This window comes from Neomonachus schauinslandi, chromosome 10, assembly GCF_002201575.2.
Source record: "Neomonachus schauinslandi chromosome 10, ASM220157v2, whole genome shotgun sequence".
NCBI lineage: Eukaryota > Metazoa > Chordata > Mammalia > Carnivora > Phocidae > Neomonachus > Neomonachus schauinslandi.
In genome coordinates, this window is record NC_058412.1 from 123,723,177 (window position 1) to 123,744,315 (window position 21,139).

Sequence of the window (21,139 nt, forward strand, 5' to 3'; positions counted from 1 at the left end):
GGGAATCTCTGGAGATGGGGTTTGGGGCATCAGCTCTTTAGTTTATCCCACATAATGCTAATGAGTAGCCAGGCTAGGAACCAATGGTCTAGGTGATGTCCATAATGCTCTGTCTAGGGGCACCCGGGTGGCTCAGTCGGTTAAGTGCCTTTGGCTCAGGTCATGATCCCCGGGTCCTGGGATAAAGCCCCGCATCGGGCTCCCTGCTCTGCAGGAGAGGCTGCGTCTCCCTCCTTCTGCCCCTGCTCCTGTGCTCTCTTTCGCTCACTCTGTCACTCTGTCTCTCAAATAAATAAAATCTTAAAAATAAATAAATAAAAATAGAATGCCCTGTCTTGCTCTGACCTGCTGACCCACAGCGATTCTAGAAGAAGTGCCCCTCATGGACTTCCAGGGCAAGGAGACCCTCCAATGATCGGTGTCAGCATCGGCTGTGTTTATTTCCAGGCCTGGCTGGCAGCAGTATGGCCAGCTTCAGACCAGCCACAGCTCCAGGGCCAGGCCACGCTCCTGTGGCCCTGTTTCAGGGCGGCTGCAGGCCTTTACTCGTACTTGCAGAAATCCTTAAGTCCTTTCGGCAGGTGGAGCCCATCAATGGCCAACCGGTGTACCACGCTCTTCTGGATGACTAGGCGGCACAGAGTCTGCAGGGATGGCACTGTGGAGAGAAGGCTGTCAAAGGCAAACTGAACTGGAGGGGGGTTCTGAGGCTGAGACCCAGAAGATCTAGGTCCTGGTTCTCCCTTTGTCATTAACTTGGGCAAGTCCCTTCTGCTCTCCAGGTCCAGCCTGTGTCACAGGGCTGTTCATGTGGTTGACATAAGCACCTCTTTTGAAACCTCCACAACGCAGCAGCCCTATTTCTATTTTAACCTCCCTTAGCAGTTGCCGGGGGTACAGGCAGTGCCTGATTCACCTGTGCACGCCCATCCTCCAGCACAGGTCTGACACAAGACTGGGTTCTAGTTCACTGAATTCATAAAATGATCAGAGGTATAAATAAAGGGTTTAAGGGGGCAATAAAAGACCAGATCTCACGAATAAGACACTCTCAACCTGGAGCCTATGATGCCTTTAAACTGGTATGCCCCAATCTAGGAGCATTTGTCTGATAAAAGAGCACACAATTTTCAAAGCAGCCCGGGTGTAACAGTTTAGAATCCCTGCCCTAGGTTAATACAGAAGATACCAGCAAAGCAACCTAATGGATCACAGCTGAGATGGCGAATCGGAGGCCCAGAGCCAGGGACTGACTTGTCCAAGATCCCAAGCAGAGACAGAATTTGAAGTCAGATTCCCCAACTTCTAAACTAATGCTGGTGGGCGCCTGGGTGGCTCAGTCGGTTGGGCGACTGCCTTCCGCTCAGGTCATGATCCTGGAGTCCCAGGATCGAGTCCCGCATCGGGCTCCCTGCTCGGCGGGGAGTCTGCTTCTCCCTCTGACCCTCCTCCCTCTCATGCTCTCTGTCTCTCATTCGCTCTGTCTCAAATAAATAAATAAAATCTTTAAAAAATAAATAAATAAATAAAAAATTAAAAAAAATAAACTAATGCTGGGCAGACCAAAGCCTTGCTAGCTGGTTTGGGAATCCTAGCAAGTTCCTGTTCCCGCACTGGGCCAGGAGGGGTCGCTGCTCAGGGGGTGGGATACCTACAGCCATACTCGAGCTGGACCAGGCGCACGCTCTTGGTGGAGGCAAACACGTCCACCACTGCGTAGAGGGGCCGGGCTGCTGGCAGCCCCCGGGCGCTGGGGCCCATGTCCTCGCCGTTGATGACGATGTGCATGTCGGCCGTGCCGTCCGGTTGCGGGCAGAAAAGAACGCCCAGGCGGCTGCGGCGCGCGGTCGGAGGCAGCACGTTCAGCTCATACAGCTGATCCAAGAGGTGGCTGTAGAGCCCGGGCCGGCTGCGACCCACTAGGCGGTCGCGGGGAATGCGAAACTGCTCAATGCACACATATGGTTCCACCAGGAGAGCTGGGGGGCGGCTGGGGGCCAATGCCTCTGCCTCCGGGCGGTCCTCCCGGGGCACGCGGTTGTGATGGCGCGTGATGGCGAAGACCCAGGTGTGGCCGAGGCTGACCAGGTCGGGCAGCGAAAACTCGGGCACGGCAGCCAGAGTGGCGGGGTCCAGCGCGGTCAGTCCGAGGCGCAGGTGCCCGCACCAGCCCAGCTCTTTCTCCTCGATCTCGACCAGGAATACCTGGCCCGGGGCCAGCGGCTCGCGACTGAAGCATACGCCGTGAGCGAAACTCTCCACGCGTGTGGCCCGCGTCCCGGAGGGGTCCACGCGGATGTTGGCACCGTGCACCTGGTGGAAGCGGGTGGGAGGGGGCTCGGGGCGCGCGGATCTACAGGCCGCACCCAAGTCCACGCAGTCAGAGACAGCACCCATCTCCCGGCCACGGGACAGGCTAGCGGGCGCCGGGCGCTATTTTGGGAGGCGTGCTCAGAGGGTGACCGCGGGGGCACCAAATAAGGTAACCCTCCCATCCCCCCGACTGCCTTCCTCGAGGCTCTGCCCCGAGGTCCTAGCGCCGCTTGCTCAGCCATTCCGCTGGACCCGGGCTCCCGGGAGGCCGGGGCATCCTGGCCGCCCACGTCTGGGTCATCTGATGGCTGGCGCGCGCGAGAAGACCTGGGAGAACCGCGGACTCTGACCCCGCGCAGGCCGCCGCCTTCGAGCCACGGGTCCAGGGTGACCAGCGAGGCGCCGGAGGATGGCGGTCACGTGACGCCGGCACCCACGTGACTCCGACTCCACATGACCTCCCGCGGCCGGGCCCCTCCTGGAGCGCGAGGACGCGGGGGAGCAGAGGTGAGGGCGCCCGGGGAGGCTGGAGGGGACCCGCAGCCCGGGGCGGGGCGGTGGGGCGGGGGTGGGGAGCGCTCGGGCCCGGCCGGGGACTCCTCTGGCCGCCGCGCCGCCAGCCTCTCGGCGGGGCGGCCACGCGGAAGCGCCGAGGAGCGAGGGAGCGCGGAAACAGGCTGTCCCGCTTGCTGCCGCAGATGGTCGGGGCCGCGCTGTCGCCGCCTTGGCTGCTGCTGCTGCTGCTGCTGCTGCTGCCCTGGGCGCCCCCAGGCCAGGCAGCGCCGGACCTGGATGAGATCCAGTGCCTGCCCGGGTTGGCCAAGCAGCCAGCTTTCCGCCAGTACTCCGGCTACCTCCGTGGCTCCGGCTCCAAACACCTCCACTACTGGTCTGCTGCCCTCGCTCCGGGGCGGGGAGGGGACTGCGCGCGAGCTGGGGGAGGGTCTGAAGACCCCCGGGGGAGCCTGGGAGCAGGGAGCGCTGGGAGGGGCCCCTCCGCCTGCACCCACCCTGCTCTGCCTCCCTTCCCAGGTTTGTGGAGTCCCAGAAGGATCCCAAGAGCAGCCCTCTGGTGCTTTGGCTCAACGGAGGGCCCGGCTGCAGCTCCCTAGATGGCTTCCTCACGGAGCACGGCCCCTTCCTGGTGAGTGGGAAGCCACTGTCTCCCCCCCACCCCCAACCAGGAAGGGGAGAGGAAGGGGACCGTCCCTAAAGGAAAAGGCTGGGGAGGAGGGAGAACAGGACTTGGAGGTGTTCCCAAGTGTGCCCTTTTCCTGAGCCTGGGTTCCGTAGTCTGTGTCATTGGCTTGACTCTCTGTACTTCTCAGGGGTTTTGCCCGAAGGGGGAGTGCCCAGCACGGTGGCCCTTTTCCTTCCACCCAGTTGGCCCTTGGCACTTAGCCATTTCTCTCCTCCTCAGGTGCAGCCAGATGGTGCCACCCTGGAGTACAACCCGTATTCTTGGAACCTGGTATAGCTGGAGCTGTGGGTCCTGTGGGGGTGTCTGGGCACTTGGATGGGGTGGGGAGCCTTCTTCAGTTGCTTTCCTCCTGCCATGTAGATTGCCAATGTGTTGTACCTTGAGTCCCCAGCTGGAGTGGGCTTCTCCTACTCTGATGACAAGACTTATGCAACCAACGACACCGAGGTGAGTCCAGTGCCCGCCCCGTGCTCCAGCCTCCCTGGTTCTCTAAGGGTGGTACGCCCCCCGGGGAGAAGAACATGGCCTTGGAGCCTGTTTTTGGCTCTGTCACATGCTGTGTGTGGTCTTGGCAAAGCCACTTCTTCTTGCTCAGAGTGGGTGGGTGTCATTATGTCTGAGGTTCTTTCCGGCTCAAATAGGAGAACCTTTTGATTCCCTCCATCCTGCTTTCCCTAGGTCGCTCAGAGCAATTTTGAGGCCCTGAAGGATTTCTTCCGCCTCTTCCCTGAGTACAAGGACAATGAGCTTTTCTTGACAGGAGAGAGCTATGCGGGCATCTATATCCCCACCCTGGCGGTGTTGGTCATGCAGGACCCCAGCATGAACCTTCAGGTACAGGGCCACTGCAGGAGGGAAGTGAGGCAGCTTATGGTCGGTGAGCAAGATCAGACAGGCCATCTTCCCCGTCCAACCTGGTCTCCTTTGTAACGTGCTTGCCACTGCCTGGCCCGCCTCTGCTCTTGTGCTTCCCACAACAGGAAGCTCACCTGTCAGCCAGCCAGCTCTGTTCTTTGAGTGGCCTCCCCACAAACCACCTTGGATTTCAGCTTCCAGATTGCTGGAGGTCTGGGTGTAGTCAGGGGAGGCTCCTCCTCTGCCTCCAGATGACCTGAATGCCCTGGGTGTTTCACAGGGGCTGGCCGTGGGCAACGGACTCTCCTCCTATGAGCAGAATGACAACTCCCTGGTCTATTTTGCTTACTACCACGGCCTTCTGGGGAACAGGTATGGGAGAGGGCAGTTGGGCAGTCTCCAGGGTGGGGCAGGTCATGAGATCTCAGGTCTGCTTTCCAGGCACATGATTGATACCCCGCGGGGCCCTACCCTGGTTTATGAGCAGGAGGTGGGGGCTGAGGTTGCTGGAAGAGACTGAGGAGGGCTGGCAGGATGGCCCCAGAGCAGCTAGGTTTGGAATCTACATACCATCCCCTGTGATCCGTTTCCTCATCCCCTGGAGGCAGGTGGTGGTAGGAGGTTGGAGGGAGAGGGTGGGAGGCCCGCCTGGGGCCTGAACACTTTCATGCATCTCCTACAGGCTCTGGTCTTCCCTCCAGACTCACTGCTGCTCTCAAAACAAGTGTAATTTCTACGACAACACCGACCCAGAATGCGTGACCAATGTGAGGTTCTGCCCCCAACCTCTGTCACCCTGACACCCCCAGCCCTGAGAACAGGACCACATCCCCTCCTTGGGCGCTCCCTGACCCCGTCCCCTATGGCTTTCCTGTCCTGCCTCCTTCAGCAATTTGGTGTTTTCTGGGACATGTCTGGGGATGTGATCCTATCACCACTTCCTCTGACTTCCTGGGCAAATCCTGTAACCGCTGGGAGGGAAAGGATCTCTCCCTTATCGAGCACTTACTATGTGCCAGGCATCGGGCTGACATAGATCAACACAGATTATTTAATCTTCAAGATTCTCCTTTAGGGGAGATCGTATTGTCCACATTTTCCAGAAGAGGAAACTGAGGCCAAGAATGTTAGTCACTCGTCTGAAGTCACAGTGTTAGGAAGTAGTGGCACCAGGGTTTGGACCCTGGGCTGGCAGATTCCTTCCACTGAGCCTCAGTCTCCCTACCTGTAAAATAAAGTTGGGGAAGGGTGACGACAAGAGGTGAAGTAGCAGAGCGGTCTTGGGACGCATTGGTGGGACTCTGGGGAGGCCGGACTTCTGTGACACGGGTGGCTCGGTGTGTCATTGCAGCTTCAGGAAGTGTCCCGCATCGTGGGCAGCTCCGGCCTCAACATTTACAATCTCTACGCCCCCTGTGCTGGGGGTGTGCCTGGCCATTTAAGGTAGGCCCTGCGGTGTGTCCTGGGGGGCCCTGGGCCCAGCCCCGCCTGGAGGCCGAGGCACCCATCCCCCACTTCACCTGCAGGTACGAGAAGGACACTGTCGTGCTCCATGACTTGGGCAACATCTTCACTCGCCTGCCGCTCAAGCGGATATGGCATCAGGTGTGCAAGAGCCCGCTTCTTCTGGTGGGGGTGGGGCAGGGAGGCGAAGACCCTGACCTTGGGGCGGTGCCCCCAGGCACTGCTGCGTTCTGGGGATAGGTTGCGCATGGACCCGCCCTGCACCAACACCACGGCCACCTCCACGTACCTCAACAACCCTTACGTGCGGAAGGCCCTCCACGTCCCCGAGCAGCTGCCCCGCTGGGACATGTGCAAGTGAGGCTCTGGGGCCGCCTGTGGCCTGGGGGTGGCAGGCTCTCAGGGCTCATGGGTATCAGGTTCCCAGGGATCCCTTGGCCAGGGTCTCTCAGGGGTGGCACTCAGGGTGCCACGGTGAGTTGTGCAGGATGTTTAACCATTCAGTCAATTGCTGTTTCGCCAGTTCATTCTTAAACGGCCGCATCCGTTGGTAAAATGGCAGTTTGCATCCCTGGTGTTTAGTATACCAGACCCTCTCCCCCACCCCCACTCCACTGCAGTCCCCAGTTGCACGGATCTCCTATGACCCGTGTGAGTAACAGGGTGACGCCTGGCACCGCGGGGGCCACTCAGGTTCTCTCATTGGTCAGTGCCCCTGCCCTCCGGTTGTTCCCTGCTGTGGTTCTCACACCTGTGGGCCCCTCTGCCCTAAATGCCAGCTGTGGACCAGGGACTAAACGTTCCTATATACGTTTCTAAATGGGGGCGAGTTGAGGACCTCTGAATTCCAGCCCCTCATCCAAGTAAGTCCTAGAGAAGTGACGTGAGGAGGGGACTGAATCCCAACTCTGCCTCCTGGGCTGGAGCTTAGAGCTAGGAGGGGATAGGAGAGGAGGTCTGCTCTGTGACTTTTTGTCTCTCTTTACCTCGTCTTCCCGGGGCCTGCCCACATGCTCCCGCAGCTTCCTGGTGAACATACAGTACCACCGTCTCTACCAAAGCATGCAGTCCCAGTACCTGAAGCTGCTTACTGCGCAGGTGAGTGGGGGCAGCACCGCTGGGTCCACCAGCAGCCTCAGGACCCTGGAGCAGCCTGATAAGGCGGGGCCCCCTTTAAGTGCCACTCTGGACACAGGAAGCTGAAACTCCAAGAAACGAAGCCCAGTGACTGGCAGGGTCACGATTTGAATGTGGCTTTGTCCCCATCCCATGCTGTTCTCTTGTAGGAGCCTAGGGGGTCTGCGTCAGCCAAGGAGACTTTAGGTTGAGAAGAGCTAGGAGAACGTGTTACAGACATGCAAATGGATGTCTGGGGTGGGAGAGGGCCTTGTCCAAGATCATCTAGGAGACCCTGACAGCCGGTCAGGATCCGATTCTGTACAACACAGTGGTTAGAGCATGAGCTCTAGGGTCAGATCGCCTATGTGCAAGTTCCTTTACTAGCTGTGTGACCCTGGGCAGGTTTCTCATATCTTGAGACTTGTTTTCCCGCCTGTCAGATAGGGTTAATAATAGTATCTGCCTTCATAGGTGAAGCATTTAGTAGAGCACTGAACATGTAGAAAACAGTCAGAAAATAGTGTCTCTTGCTTTGTGCTATTTCACTGGGCCCCTTGAATTCCCTGCAGGGGTAGGGCTTGAACCAGGAAGGGCTGGGACCTGGGCTCATTCCAGCCCCCCCTCCCCCCAATCCCTCCCCTGCCCTGCTCCAGAAATACCGGATCCTGCTCTACAACGGAGATGTGGATATGGCCTGCAATTTCATGGGGGATGAGTGGTTTGTGGATTCCCTCAACCAGAAGGTACGGCGCAAGGATCCTAGCTCTGGGCAGGGATGGGACGGCTGTGCCTGGCAGCTAGGCTCTGGGCAGACAGGGCAAACCTGGGGGAGTTCCGGGCCCCTGAGGTCTTCTGGCAGCCGTGAGCAGAGATGATGGGGCGGCAGCAGGCTGCTAAGTCTTTCCTGGTGGGGCAGATGGAGGTCCAGCGCCGGCCTTGGTTAGTGGACTACGGGGACAGTGGGGAGCAGATTGCTGGCTTCGTGAAGGAGTTCTCCCACATCGCCTTTCTCACCATCAAGGTAGGGCTTGGGCCTGGCAAGGGCTGGCTTGGCTGGAGGGGATGGGGCAAGACCCACCTGTCCTCCTTCCAGCTCCCTTTACACTGGGTTACCGGGATCCCAACTGGCCCCGTAAGAGCAAGTTTTCTGGCGCGTGTGGGAAAAATGCAGTGCTTGGGGCAGGGCTGGGAGAAGAGGAAGGTCACTGGTTGGAGGGATCCAGTAGGATGGAGGACGCACCCACGGGCAGGGGTTACACAAGAAGGTGATCTCAAAGAGCTTTGCTTCTAGGGCGCTGGGCACATGGTCCCCACCGACAAGCCCCAGGCTGCCCTCACCATGTTCTCCCGCTTCCTGAATAAGCAGCCGTACTGATGGAGATCAGTCCCCTTACTGATGGAGACAGCTCCCCTTCTGCCTGATCCAGCTCCTCTTTCCCGCCCCTCCTGCTAGAAGGGAGGTCCTCCTTTATGCAGAATGCCCCTGTGGGGCAGGTCCCTGCCTCCAGAACTGCTTCCCCCTTGCCCCCTCCACAGCCCTCTGCCTCCCAGACCAGGCCCCAGTGCCTCACATAGACAGCCTGGGGGAGTTAGCACTTTATTCCTGACTGGGGTGGGGCCTGGCCCCCTCCCTTCGTGCACTAGAACACAGCAGAGCTCAGGATAGCCCATGGGGAGGGTGGACGGACTGTAATTGGTGGATTGACTGATTATGGAATTAAATTGGGTACAGCTTAAAGCCCTGTCTTCTCTGTGGCACTGGGGGGTTAGACAGGACACTATAGGCTGGGGTGGGGGGGGCGGGGGCTGGGGGAGGGGACGAGAGGCGTCAGAGTCCTGAATGCCCCTGCCAGAGTGGGCTTGAGGGCTCAGGCAGCTGTCGTGGAGGGTGGTGGGGCACTGGATGCCCAGGGGTCCCTGGTGTCGGCAGGCCGATTCTTCTCGATCACCTCTCGCAGCCCTTTGGCAAAGTGGAGGTCGGCCCCAATGGTGAGGAAGCCCTGTGCGGTGGGGCAGAGAGGGGAGTCTGTTTATTCCATCACAGACCAAAATTTCAAGATAGAGACAAAGTCTTTAGCCTCGAGGGGTTCTCAATTTAGTGGGACAGGAGGAACAGCAAAGAAGTTCTTCTAGCTCCCTGTGAAGGGTGTAAAAGAGAGGCTGCAGGAGCACAGTCTGTGGAGGTCAAGGAGGGCTTCCTAGAGGAGGTGACCTCTTAGCTCAGACGTTCAAGATGAGTAGATATTGGGGGTGGAATCCGGGAAGAGGTTTACAAGGTGACAGCCCAGCTGTGCAGAGGGCTGGAGAACTCTGATGATGGAAGATTAAAATGGGATGGGCCATCAATAAGGGAGGGGCTGGGGTCGGGTAGCAGAGTTAGGTCAGTGGTGAAGCATAGGCGGGGAGGCTGTGCCCTCCTTCATCACCGCCCCCTACTCACCGCATGGTTCGTCACCACCTCGCGCACAAAGTTGATACCCTCGGGCAGTGGGATCTGCACCCCCCGCCACATCCGCTCTGTGGGTGGGAGCAGGTGGCTCAGCTTGGGTCCACCCAGCTCCCCTCGCCTTTCCCTCTTCTGCCTCCCGACCCCCAGCCCTACCATTGAGCATGGGCATCACCCCAATCTGCAGCATGGTCTTCAGAGGGGCCTGCAGCGGGATCAGCTGGGAGGGAGGAGGCAGGACATTAGGGCAGCCAGTAGGAAGCAGCCTGGCCTTCGCTGCCCGGCCCCGACCCGGCCTCGGCACCCCCGCCACCCCCCAACTCACGGCCAGCGACTCCAAGGCAGACTGGTTCGAGTAGATTCGGAACCTACAGGAGAGAAAGAAGTGTCCAGGGGGCACGAGGCCCGGACGCTCCCCCTCCTCCGGCCACCAGAAGCCCCCGAGTCTCAGCCGCAGATGCCCCCACCTCCACACCTGTCTGGGGGTTCTGCCACTCGCCAGGTGTGCATCCCTGGGAGAGTCCTTTCTTCCTCTTGCAGTTCCTTTTCTCCAAGTTTGCTACTTTTAATTTGTCGACCACTTCCTGTACACCAGCTTTGTGTTGGTAGCTTTGCACGTATGGTTTGTGTTTATTTAAGCAACCTTACAGAGCTCGCTCCCTCCCAGATACTAAGTGTGTTACAAAAGTCAAATATTAAGATATTTTAAAATGCCAACTTGACTTCATCCTCCTGACAACCCTAAGAAGGAGGCACTATGAAATTGACTTGCACTTTTTAGATGAGGCAGATGAAGCCTAGAGAGAGGAAGTAATTGGCCTGCGGGTTCACAGGTGGTAACGGGCAGAAACTGCCTCTAGAATCTAGGCTCTTAACCATGACCCCGCAGTATCTCATTTAACCCCTGGGACAGTGCCGTCCAGTAGAACTTTTACAAAATGTTGCATGTTTGCCCTTGCCGTGTAAGAGCCACTAGCTACCTGTGGCTAGCATGGTAGATGCTATTTTTTCTTTTTTTTTTTTTTTTAAGATTTTATTTATTTATTTGAGAGAGAGAGAATGAGAGAGAGAGAGCATGAGAAGGGGGAGGGTCAGAGAGAGAAGCAGACTCCCTGCTGAACAGGGAGCCCGATGTGGGACTCGATCCCAGGACTCCAGGATCATGACCTGAGCCGAAGGCAGTCGCTTAACCAACTGAGCCACCCAGGCGCCCGATGCTATTTTTTCTTAGCTCCCCCAGTGGCTATAGGTCTGAGTGGATTTCGCTCCCCAGTTGTTGGGCAGGTGCGATTATCCCGAAGGCACGGAGGCTCAGCGAGGTTAAGCGCTCGCCCGAGATCTTGGCCAGCTGCTTACCGGCGCAGGTCCAGCTGGGTGCGCAGCGCCTTCCCCCGGAGTGCCATCTTGGCGCTGAAACGGGCGTCCTGCGGGCAAGGGGGTTGGGGCAGGGTTACTGACCCACAGAGTCCACAGCACACTGTCCCTGACCCTCCGTAGCCCCTACTCTGGTGCCCGCACCATGGTCATGCTGGATAGCTGGACCTCGGGCTGGTCTGACGGGACCAGGGCGATGGTGACACTGGCAGTGACAGAGACTGTGGTACCCGAGGGCTTGATGGTGCAGTGAGGTGGGGCCAGGACGCGCAGCTCCAGCTTCAGCGGGGAGTCGATCACTGCTGGGCTCTGGGGACAGAGTAGGGAGGGCAGGGGAAGTCCCAGACCTGTTTCCTGATGAGCCCCAGGCGGGGAGATGGGGTGGCTCAGGCTTTGCCTGCTGGGAGCCCAGACACACAAATACGAGGACTGGTGTGGCTTCCCAGACCCTTCAGAACTGTGTCCAGCCTCGGTGCCTTTGCTGACACGAGGGATGGAATGTTTCCTTTTCCTGCTGTCCTGAGTTCTCGGTGGTGGGGGATCCATCCCCAACCAGACTCCTCGGGGACAGTGTTTGCATCAAATATCCCCGCCCTCTGCCATATCGCCCTTCTCTGAACTGCTGTGCTCTTTCTCCTGTAGGCGCTGACCAATACTTCGCCTGTGTTAGCTCATTTAAACCTCATCGTAACCATGTGAGGCAGAATTACCGTACTCATCTTTGAGATGGGGAAACCGAGGCACAGAGAAGTTAAGTGACTTGTCCAAGGTTCTGTGGTCATCCAGGTGCAGAACCTGGGATTCAGAGCCGGGCAGTTTGGCCAGAGAGTCCATGCCCCCATCAACGCTTGGCCATCAGGTTGATGGTGACGATGGGGATGATAGCAGTGGGGACAGCAGCTAGTGTTTCCTGAGCACTTACCCGCACCGGGGGCTGCTCTAATTTCTTTACATGAATTGACTCAGCTAATCTTCACGACAGCCCTGGCAGGTTGTATAGTGTAGCGGAGATTAAGGGCAAGTTCTCTAATGATTACTGAGATACTTTTTAATTTTGACCTTTCACTCCTCTCCCCATGAAACAAGGGAAAATAATAAGCAAAAAGAATACATCAGGGTTGCCTGGCTGGCTCAGTCGGTAGAGCATGCGACTCTTAATCTTGAGGGTCATGAGTTCGAGCCCCACGATGGGCGTAGAGATTATTTAAAAAATTAACTTAAAAAAAAGAATACATCGGTCATTGTTAAAGTCCCTACACTTAGAGAGCTTGGGTTCTCAGCCTGCCGTCCTCCTAGCTCCATGAAGAAGAGCAGGAGTAGCAAGGGCCCTTCACAGACTTGGAATCGACCTTGACAAATAAGAGGACTTAGCCACAGGCAGGAGGTCAGGCCTTCTGTTTACTCCATGGTGGCCGCGGAGGCTTCTGCCTGCACACCTCACGCGTCCCCTCGCTGGTGTGCAGGCGGTAGGGCCACCCACCCTGGCCACATCCCTACCTCCCGCCAACACTCACCAGCAGGACGATGCTCCCAAAGTAGGTGGCCCTCAGCAGCATGTCCAGATCGTGGGGCACCTGGAGAGGGGAAGGGGGGGATGAGGCAGGGTCATCAGGAGTTCCGGACAGGGCCCCTCTTGCCCATCCCACAGACAGGCCCCGGCATACCTTGTCCCCCACCAGTGACAGCTGCAGGGCCCCCGCCCGGAAGTAGCTCTCCATGGCAGAGTCAAAGAAGAACTCCGAGAAGGCCACGTACACCATCCGCTCCTCCGCCTGCAGTTGGGGCTCTACCGCCCGGTTGGGCAGGCTCCAGTTCCCCTCAGCCAGGGGAAAGAAGGCCCCCTGCAGTTGGGGGATCAGGGTCAGCTTGTGGCCCAGCACCCAGATGTTCCCATACCCGGTGCCAGGCACCATGAGGGATGGTGGGGGTCGGACCCAGCTGCTATCCGGGGGGAACTCATTAGCACAATTTCTTTTAAGTTGTATTTATTTAAGTAATCTCTCCACCCAACATGGGGCTTGAACTCATGACCCCAAGATTCAGAGTCACATGCTCCACCGATACCCAGCCAGGTGCCCTCGTTAGCACAACTCTTAAAAAGGCATTCAGGGTCGCCTGGCTGGCTCAGATGGTTAGGCGTCTGCCTTCGGCTCAGGTCGTAATTCCCGGGTCCTGGGATTGAGCCCCATGTCGGGCTCCTGGCTCAGCAGGGAGCCTGCTTCTCCCTCTCTCTCTGTCTCTGCCCCCCGCTCATGCTCTCTCTCGATCTCTGTGTCTCAAATGAATAAATAAAATCTTTTAAATAATTAATTAATTAATTAAAAAAAGAAAAAGGCATTCAAAGGAGGGCAGCTGGAGTTCTGCAAGGGAGCACTTCCATCAGACCAGAGAAGGGACGCCCAGGAAAGGGCTGGGGAGGAGGAGGCATGGTGGGCCTTGAAAGATACAGAGCAGGGGGGCGCCTGGGTGGCTCAGTCGTTAAGCGTCTGCCTTCAGCTCAGGTCATGATCCCAGGGTCCTGGGATCGAGCCCCGCATCGGGCTCCCTGCTCGGCGGGAAGCCTGCTTCTCCTTCTCCCACTCCCCCTGCTTGTGTTCCCTCTCTCACTGTCTCTCTCTCTCTCTCTGTCAAATAAATAAAATCTTTAAAAAAAAAAAAAAAGAAAGATACAGAGCAGGAATGATAAAAGCTGCAGTTTACGTTGACAGAGAGTACGTGCGTAGAGCTGTACATCCAGCTGCTCCAGGAGAGACGGGGAAGGGCAGTGCGTGGGCAAAGGCCCTGAGGTAGGAAGCGAGGGCATATTTGGGCAAGAATGAGTGCTGAGAAACAGGGTGAGGTTAGAAAGGTGGGGCCAGGGCGCCTGGGTGGCTCAGATGGTTAAGCGTCTGCCTTCGGCTCAGGTCATGATCCCAGGGTCCTGGGATCGAGTCCCGCATCGGGCTCCCTGCTCCTTGGGAGCCTGCTTCTACCTCTGCCTCTCTCTCTGTCTCTCCTGAATAAACAAATAAAATTAAATTAAAAAAAAAAAAACTTAAAAAAAAAAAAGAAAGAAAGGTGGGGCCAGACAAGGTTAACCAGGCTCAGAAGCCAGACCCAGGAGTTGAACGTAATTCTGCAGGCAGGCACGCTCAGCAGTGGAGTGGCCTCATCGGAGCTGTGCCTTCGGGGGACAAAACGAGCAACACAGGACGAGGAGGTCTGGTTAGGTCAGAGACGCCCCACCAGCCAGGCAGCTCACCCGGAAGACCATGTCCAGATTGCTGTCGGATGCTACAGGATCCTGCAGGAGGGAGTAGTCGATGCCAACCAGCTCATCCACAGAGCTGCGAACTGCGGGAAGGAGCTCGGTCACTCCAGCTGTGTGATGCTGGGCCAGGTGCTCACCTTTCTGGGCCTGTTTCTCACCCACAAAGCGGTGATTATAAATCTTCCCTCACAGGGTTGTTGTGGGGATCAAATTAGTTTTACGCGGGAAGTACTTAGTGCTCAGCAGTATTAATGCCGACTGCTACCACCATCATCGGCCAATACAAGGGTTTCCTCAGATCACTGAACAAGATGCCAAGGGAGTCTCTTCCCTCGTTGTTCTCCCTGGCCCCTCCCTCCCTCCCCATGCTCTGTGTGGGGCCTGATGATCTCTACCCCCCAGCAGACAGAGGTCACAGTTTAGGAAAAGGGAATTCATGTTAGTTGAGCACCTGTGAAGTGCAGAGGATGAATACAAACAGGGTCCCAGTGATCAGCAAGCCCCTATCGAGGACCTTGACAGTCATCACTGAGTTAATCCTCACAACCCCCACAAGGAGGCATCACCAGCCAAGCGAAGATACCAAGGCCCAGAGAGGAGTACTTACCTAGGGTCACATGGCCAGTCCGTAGCAGAGGCCATATTTGAAGCCAGGGCATGGCAGGGGCCCACCCTGAGGTATACCCAGCCTCCTCCTCAGCCCCGTTCCAGTCCCAGGCATGGCCCGGAGCTCCCCTCCCAGCCAGCGCCAACTCACCAGGCACTGTGTCCAGGAGGGAATTGAGGAGCACCATCCCTGCGTGGTAAAGCACGGGGCAGATCTGCGAGGTGGGGTCTAGAGTCAGGGCCTTCCAAAGAGAGGGCACCCCCACACACACTGCTGCTGTACCTGCTGGTTGAGGAGGAAGCGCATCCCCGAGGTGATGAATGTGGAGAGGAACTCATATACCTTCCTGCAAGGAGGGGAGAGACCATGTGAGCCCAGACTCTGCCCTACCCCAATCCAGATCCAGGAGAAATCAGTGGCCAGAGAGACGGGGAGGAGGTGGCTCAACTTTGACCTGTACTACCGGCTCTTTAATGGAGGTTTTCCAAATCCCCTCACTAGCCTGATTCTCAAGACCTCTCCTAACCTCTGCCCCCCCACCAGCCTAATGAATTTGCCCCCAGTTCTTCAAACCTGCTATACGCATCCCCACCTCCAGATGCTTACTCATGCCCTCCCTTCCACCCTCAGAGTCCCTGTCCTGTGTTTCCCTCTGTATGGGCTCAGATGCTTCCTCTTCCAGGCAGCCTTCCCAGATTGCCCTCTTCTGAATCCCTGGAGTACTCAGTTCCTCTCTCAAAGCCCCGATGACAAATGTTTTGTCCCTTCAACGAGGCTCTGAGTTCCTTTATGAATCCTCAGGGACTGGCATATACTTTATTTGTTCAGTAAATAAAAACTTGACAGTATACCAACACCAGATGATAAATCCACCATCTTTTCTCTCCCACTCTCTTTGAGAGCTATCACAAAGTCCCCTTCTCAGGCCAAAACCTGAAATTATGCTATTGTTTTTATTAGTAGTAGTAAGAGCTACCAATTATTGAGAACTCAGTTCATGCCCACCTATGCATACTGATCCTCACAATTACTCTTATCCAGGAAGCTAGCCACTAATATGCCAGGTACTGTTCTAAATATTTTTACATATATTAACAAATAGTCTTTGCAACACCTTATAAAATAGTTGCTATTATCATCCTCATCTTACCAAGGAGGAAATTGAGGCACAGAGCTTCAGTGACTTGCCCAAGGTCACAGAGCAGGGAAATGAGAGTTGCTGAGCGTTGGACCCAGTTGGCCCGGCTCCCAAGCCTGTGCACTTTGCATTGCACCCGGCAAACGGCAGTGAGGCTCAAAGGGGGCTTACTTGAAGGTTCCCCCGAAGGCCGCGTGCATTCTGGAGACCGAGGCCTGGCAGGAGACGTTGGACACCTTGATACGGCCAGTGGCATCCCGGGAGAGCTGCAGAGCAGTGCGGATGGACACACCCTCGGCAGAGGCATTGATATAGCCCCCATCATAGCTGCAAGGGGGTGGGGGGCAGTCAATGTCCAGCTTGGAGCTTAACCACGTCTTTGCCACGCACCCCATAAGTCATACCTTTTTTTTTTTTTTAATTTTATTTATTTATTTGAGAGAGAGAGAGAATGAGAGACAGCACGAGAGGGAAGAGGGCAGAGGGGGAAGCAGACCCCCGCTGAGCAGGGAGCCCGATGCGGGACTCGATCCCGGGACTCCAGGATCATGACCTGAGCCGAAGGCAGTCGCTTAACCAACTGAGCCACCCAGGCGCCCTAAGTCATACCTCTTAATAAGACTTCACTTCTACCAAACCCTATCAACCCTTATGAAGTAGGTATGCTTGTCCCTACTGTACAGACGAAGAAACTGAGACCCAGGAAGGCTAAAGGACTGCCCACAGCCCCACGGCATCCCAGCCCTCCTGATCCACCCTGCACTCCCCTGAGGGTGCCAGGTCCTCACAAGAACCAGTAGAGAAGCTGCCTCCGGAAGCGCAGCCCCAAGGACGCGTTGCTGATTTGTAGCACCAGCTCCTGCTCCGGCTGGAAATGGAGCTCAGAGGATGTCAGCTGCAGCTCTGTGACCTTCACCCTGCAGGAAGCCTCCGGGTCAGCTTCAGGGCCACGAAGAGGGAGTCCACCCAGCCACAGGAAACTCATTCCCTCCTCTTCCAGTCCAGACCTGGGGAAGCTGAGCTGGGTGGAATGAATTCTTCCACTTTCCCTCAAGTGCCCAGCCTGGCCTTGGACAGCTCAGAGATGAGCTTCACCCCTTCTTTAGATGCCTTACTGCTTGCACTCCCTTCCCTCCCACACCCTGTGGTTGCTTGACCTGGACCTGGTCTTTTAGCCGAATCCTTTGATTTTGTCTCCATCAGCTGAGCTACAGATCCCATTTCTCCTATCCCCACCGACCCAAGAAAGGTTCTTGTCTCCTGTTTCCGGGACCTCTCCCATGAGCTAGACCCCACTCTCACCCATTGGCAAGTTTCGTGACTCCCCGTCTCCGGTGCCCTTTGGCCACGCCTTAGCCCCCAAGGCTTCTGCTTGCCGTTCTTGGTCCTGCCTATGTTGGCTGGCTTGGCCTTTATCTTCTCCGCCCCATCCTGTTTCTTGAGTCCCGCCTCCTCGGTGTGGCCACGCCCCTACCCCTATTCAGTTTCCCCGGCCCTAGGCCCCGCCCCGGGAGCCCGAGACCCCGCCCCCCGGTTCCACTACTTACTCCGAGATGTTGTAGTAGAAGTGGCCCTCCCGGCCCCGCAGGTCCGGAATGGTGATGGTCTCCAGCTCTTGTTCCAGAAAGCGCAAGCCCTCCTGCTTCACTGAGGTAGCAGCGAGACCCTTAGGTCCTGCAGCTGGAGCGACCCCTCCCTCATCGGCCCTCACCCGGCCCCGCGCCTTACCCAGCTCCAGCGCCTGGGAGGTGACGCGGGTCTTACAGCCGGGGAGCTCCGCATGAGCGCCTGCCAGAAGCGCTAGGAGGAGGGCCCCAAAGAGGGCCATGGCGAGCGGGCCTGGGGTGGGGTGGGGTCGCTGGAGTAATCAGGGCCGCTAAAACCCACTCCCCGGTTGTCCACCCAGAAGAGGGACTGGCCGGATCGTTACCCTCGAAAGAGCTCTTCGGAGAACTTGGAACCAATTATATTGCCTCCATTTGGCAGATGCGGAAACTGAGGCTCAGAGAGGCGACGCGACTCGCGCTCTAGCTCCCAGAGGATTTGGGGCACGGGGGAAGGGGAGGGGACATTCTCGGTCCCCCCGTGCACCCGCCGCGTGAAGAGTTTGACCCCTCGGGGACCAACGCCCCCCGCCCCCACCACCTCCCCTTTCCTTTAGCAGAGGGCGGGCGCGGCTTGCCTGTTACCGTGGAAACGGCTGCACGCGCATTCCTGGGGGGTGGCTTGCGGTCTCCCAGGCCCCGCGCCGGGGCGGGGGGGGGGGGCGTACAGGGAGCTGCCGGCCGGACCTCGTGCTCCCGGGTCTCCCGGCTCTGCTGGGTCCTAAATCCCTGCCATCGGGATTTGGCCTGGTATCCCCCCCCCTCAAATCAGCGCCCTCCTTAATGGGATCTCTTCCCCACCCCGGGTTCAGTAGACCACGCGGCTCAGCGAGGGCCTGAGGGTGGATGGGGACGCCCCCCAACTCACTGCGGCGGAGCTGGGGGTCGGTGCGGTCACGTGGGGCGGCGGGCTGCGCAGGGGATCCGGGCGGCGGGGTCTGGCGGGCTGTGCTGGTCCAGCCGCCTTTATAATGCCGGGCCTCTCCGACTCCCCCCCCCCTCCTGGCTCCCGCTCTCCCCTCCTCCCTCGGGGGTTGGGAGGGGACGGGGCGGACCGCTGGCGGGAGGGTGAAGAGGGCTGTACGGAGCCCCGTGACAGGGCCGGCTGCTGTCAAGACAAGTGGGGGACCCAAGCCGGGAAGGAGGGAGGGAAGTGCAGGAGTTGGCCCGCCCAATCCCAACAGTCGTTGCTTCTCTGGGACCTCGGTTCAAATTCCAAATGTCCATGTCTTCCTCTATGACCCTGAGCAAGTCACTTCACTTGGGGCACCGCGCCTCAGTTTCCTCATCCAGCGAAATGTGTGGGATACTTGGGACCACCCGCAAAATCAATGCCCAAGACACATTATCTTCCTTCCTTTCCACCCACAATCAGCAAGACTTCTCCTTGCCAGGCTTCACCAGGGGAACCCCCCCAAATGTCTCTATGTCACTACCTAGGGACATAACAGGCCCAGAGACTTCTCCCACTGGGGTCCAAGCAAGTGCCGCCTGCCCAGGTGGGCAGGGCACAGGCTGCTGGAATCACCCCAGAGGGAGGATGGGTGTTTCCCAGGGACTGTGCATTTTGTGTGTGTGTGTGTACCTTTGGAGCTAGGTTCTCGGCACAGTATCTCCCATCTACTGCCTGCAGGGTGTTCCCAGCTCCTGGCACCTGCAGAGTAGGTGCTTGCTACCTTTTTTGTTGTCCGATGGAGGAAAGAGGAAAGGAAAAGCGATAAAGGTGAGTGTCCACTGAACATGTATGTAGCACCAAGCACTCATCCGGGTAGGAATACCAACAGGTCCTGATTTGCCCAGGACCTTCCTAGCTTTGAAACTGAACATCTTCCTTCCAGGGAACCCCCTCAGTCCCAGGCAAACCAGGATGGTTAGTCATCCTAGATCTAGACTAACTTATTTAATCTTCTTAATCTATGAGGTTGGCACTAACATAGACCCACCCTAGCAGGAAACCAGAGGGAAAGACCACTATGCAGCTACTACTGGAAAACCCATGAACTGTGCAAGGGTGGGAGACGGTGTTTATAGCCCAGTAATTAGTGCTTAGATTCTTGAGTCTGACAGACCAGGATTCACATTCTAGGAATTTGTCCAATTCTTGGACCCCTTACTTAGTTTCCTCTTCCTAAAACAGAAACAATAGGTTGTTGTTGCAAGAATAAATTAAAAGTGCCTAGTGCATGTGCTGAACACAGTATGTGGCACACCATCAGTGCCAAATAAATGCTGGCTATTAAGATTAGGGGCACACACCACAAGCACATGAGACAGAAAGGGTGTAGAAGAGGAAGGAAGAAAGCTAAGGATATCCAGAGGAGGAAGTGCCTTCGTGCTTTGAACTCTAGTAGCCTTCATTCTTCCTGGAGCCTGGCTCAAGCAGAAAACCTGGCAGATGTTAGTTTTCTTTCTTCTCACTTTCCTTTTTTTTTTAAGATATTATTTATTTATCTGACAGAGAGAGAGAGAGAGCACAAGCAGGGGGAGCGGCAGGCAGAGGGGGAGGGAGAAGTAGGCTCCCAGCTGAGCAGGGAGCCCAATGTGGGGCTCATGGGGCTCCATCCCAGGACGCTGGGATCATGACCTGAGCCGAAGGCAGATGCTTAACCGACTGAGCCCCCCAGGCGCCACTCCTCTCACTTTCTTTCTTTTTTTTTTTTTAATATTTTATTTATTTATTTGACAGAGAGAGAGCGAGAGAGGGAACACAAGCAGGGGGAGTGGGAGAGGGAGTGGAGCAGGGAGCCTGATGCGGGGCTCGATCCCAGGACCCTGGGATCATGACCTGAGCAGAAGGCAGACGCTTAATGACTGAGCCCCCCAGGCGCCCCCTCTTCTCACTTTCTTACTGAAATGCAAGCTCAGTCTTTGTATCACTGGGATCTCCTGTGGGAGATTCTTGTCTCCTGCATGTCACTGTCCCCACAGCAGCCCCAGTGAGCTTTAAATGTAGCTACGTGATCTTGGGCCAGTGGTCTAACCTCTCTGGGCCTGTTTCCACATCTGGATTGCTCGTGAGGATTAAAAGCGTTAATGCATTTAAAGGACTTGATGAGCACCTGGCACGTAGTAAGGGCTCAAAAAACGTCAGCTACAGTCATCAGCATCCTTTGCCAGCATCTAGTGGCTTTCGATGACACTCAGAATAAAATCCTGCCTCCGTGCCCTGACTTCCAGGCACTCACGTGCACCCCTGTCTTGTCACCCACCCTCTGTCACCCTCCTTTGCTCTGGCTACACTGGCTTTTGCCCTTGCTGTTCCCTCGGCTTGGAATGCTTTTCCACCTGATCTTCCCACAGCTAGCTCCTCATCATGCTGGTCTCGGCTTCAATGGCACTTCCTCAGAGAAGACTTCCCTGCCTACCTAGCAGTTACTCTCAATCCCATCAGCCTGGTTTATTTGCTTTATAAAAGACCTTGTGACTATTTAATATTGGTTTGCCAAACTATTGGTTAATGGAGACATGGTCTGTCTCCGTGAGAGCTGGGATCTGGTTCCCCACTTATTCCCAGTACCTAGAACAGTGCCTGCACTGAGGAGGTCCTGCCTATTTGCCGAGTCACTAAACTGGTTTGGAGCCCTCAGATGTGTTTGGGGGGCAGGTGATACCTATGCGCCCTGGATTCTTTAGCAACTCTTGCGCCTCGTTTGTCTCAGCCCAACTGACTCTAAACACAGCCCTGGGCTGGGGGACAACATGTACTCACTGGCCTTGAATCCAGGGACTTGCCCTGTCAGCCCGACCCCCTCCATCACACGGGTTTCC

The 21,139-nt window shown here is 56.8% G+C and overlaps 3 protein-coding genes across 5 annotated transcripts; 1 reads left to right on the forward strand and 2 right to left on the reverse strand.

Annotated features, from left to right (window-relative positions):
• Positions 1-424: 424 nt before the first annotated feature.
• On the reverse strand, positions 425-2,420 carry NEURL2 (neuralized E3 ubiquitin protein ligase 2). 2 transcript variants are annotated; one of them, XM_021689216.2, is made up of 2 exons: positions 1,656-2,420; positions 425-658 (listed from the first exon to the last, which is right to left on the reverse strand). In XM_021689216.2, the coding sequence occupies exons 1-2, from the start codon at positions 2,395-2,397 to the stop codon at positions 543-545; spliced, it is 858 nt and encodes a 285-aa protein (XP_021544891.1). In that variant the 5' UTR covers positions 2,398-2,420; the 3' UTR covers positions 425-542. The 2 variants fall into 2 exon arrangements, with proteins under 2 accessions (XP_021544891.1, XP_044774816.1); XM_044918881.1 differs by having other exon boundaries at positions 561-672.
• A 327-nt stretch (positions 2,421-2,747) lies between these two features.
• On the forward strand, positions 2,748-8,690 carry CTSA (cathepsin A). 2 transcript variants are annotated; one of them, XM_021688991.1, is made up of 15 exons: positions 2,748-2,820; positions 3,012-3,202; positions 3,346-3,457; positions 3,734-3,784; positions 3,875-3,961; positions 4,193-4,348; positions 4,650-4,741; positions 5,052-5,136; positions 5,721-5,812; positions 5,896-5,974; positions 6,051-6,190; positions 6,856-6,931; positions 7,606-7,695; positions 7,869-7,973; positions 8,244-8,690. In XM_021688991.1, exons 1-15 carry the CDS (start codon positions 2,767-2,769, stop codon positions 8,325-8,327), a joined length of 1,494 nt encoding a protein of 497 aa, XP_021544666.1. In that variant the 5' UTR covers positions 2,748-2,766; the 3' UTR covers positions 8,328-8,690. The 2 variants fall into 2 exon arrangements, with proteins under 2 accessions (XP_021544666.1, XP_044774503.1); XM_044918568.1 differs by lacking the exon at positions 3,734-3,784.
• Positions 8,536-18,376, reverse strand: LOC110579375 (phospholipid transfer protein). Its single transcript, XM_021688992.2, has 16 exons — positions 18,240-18,376; positions 17,496-17,606; positions 17,315-17,414; positions 16,556-16,684; positions 15,939-16,094; positions 14,912-14,975; positions 14,780-14,843; positions 14,014-14,105; positions 12,437-12,613; positions 12,287-12,346; positions 10,917-11,081; positions 10,755-10,822; positions 9,724-9,766; positions 9,555-9,618; positions 9,393-9,469; positions 8,536-8,952 (listed from the first exon to the last, which is right to left on the reverse strand). The coding sequence occupies exons 2-16, from the start codon at positions 17,593-17,595 to the stop codon at positions 8,821-8,823; spliced, it is 1,491 nt and encodes a 496-aa protein (XP_021544667.1). The 5' UTR covers positions 17,596-17,606; positions 18,240-18,376; the 3' UTR covers positions 8,536-8,820.
• Positions 18,377-21,139: the final 2,763 nt, after the last annotated feature.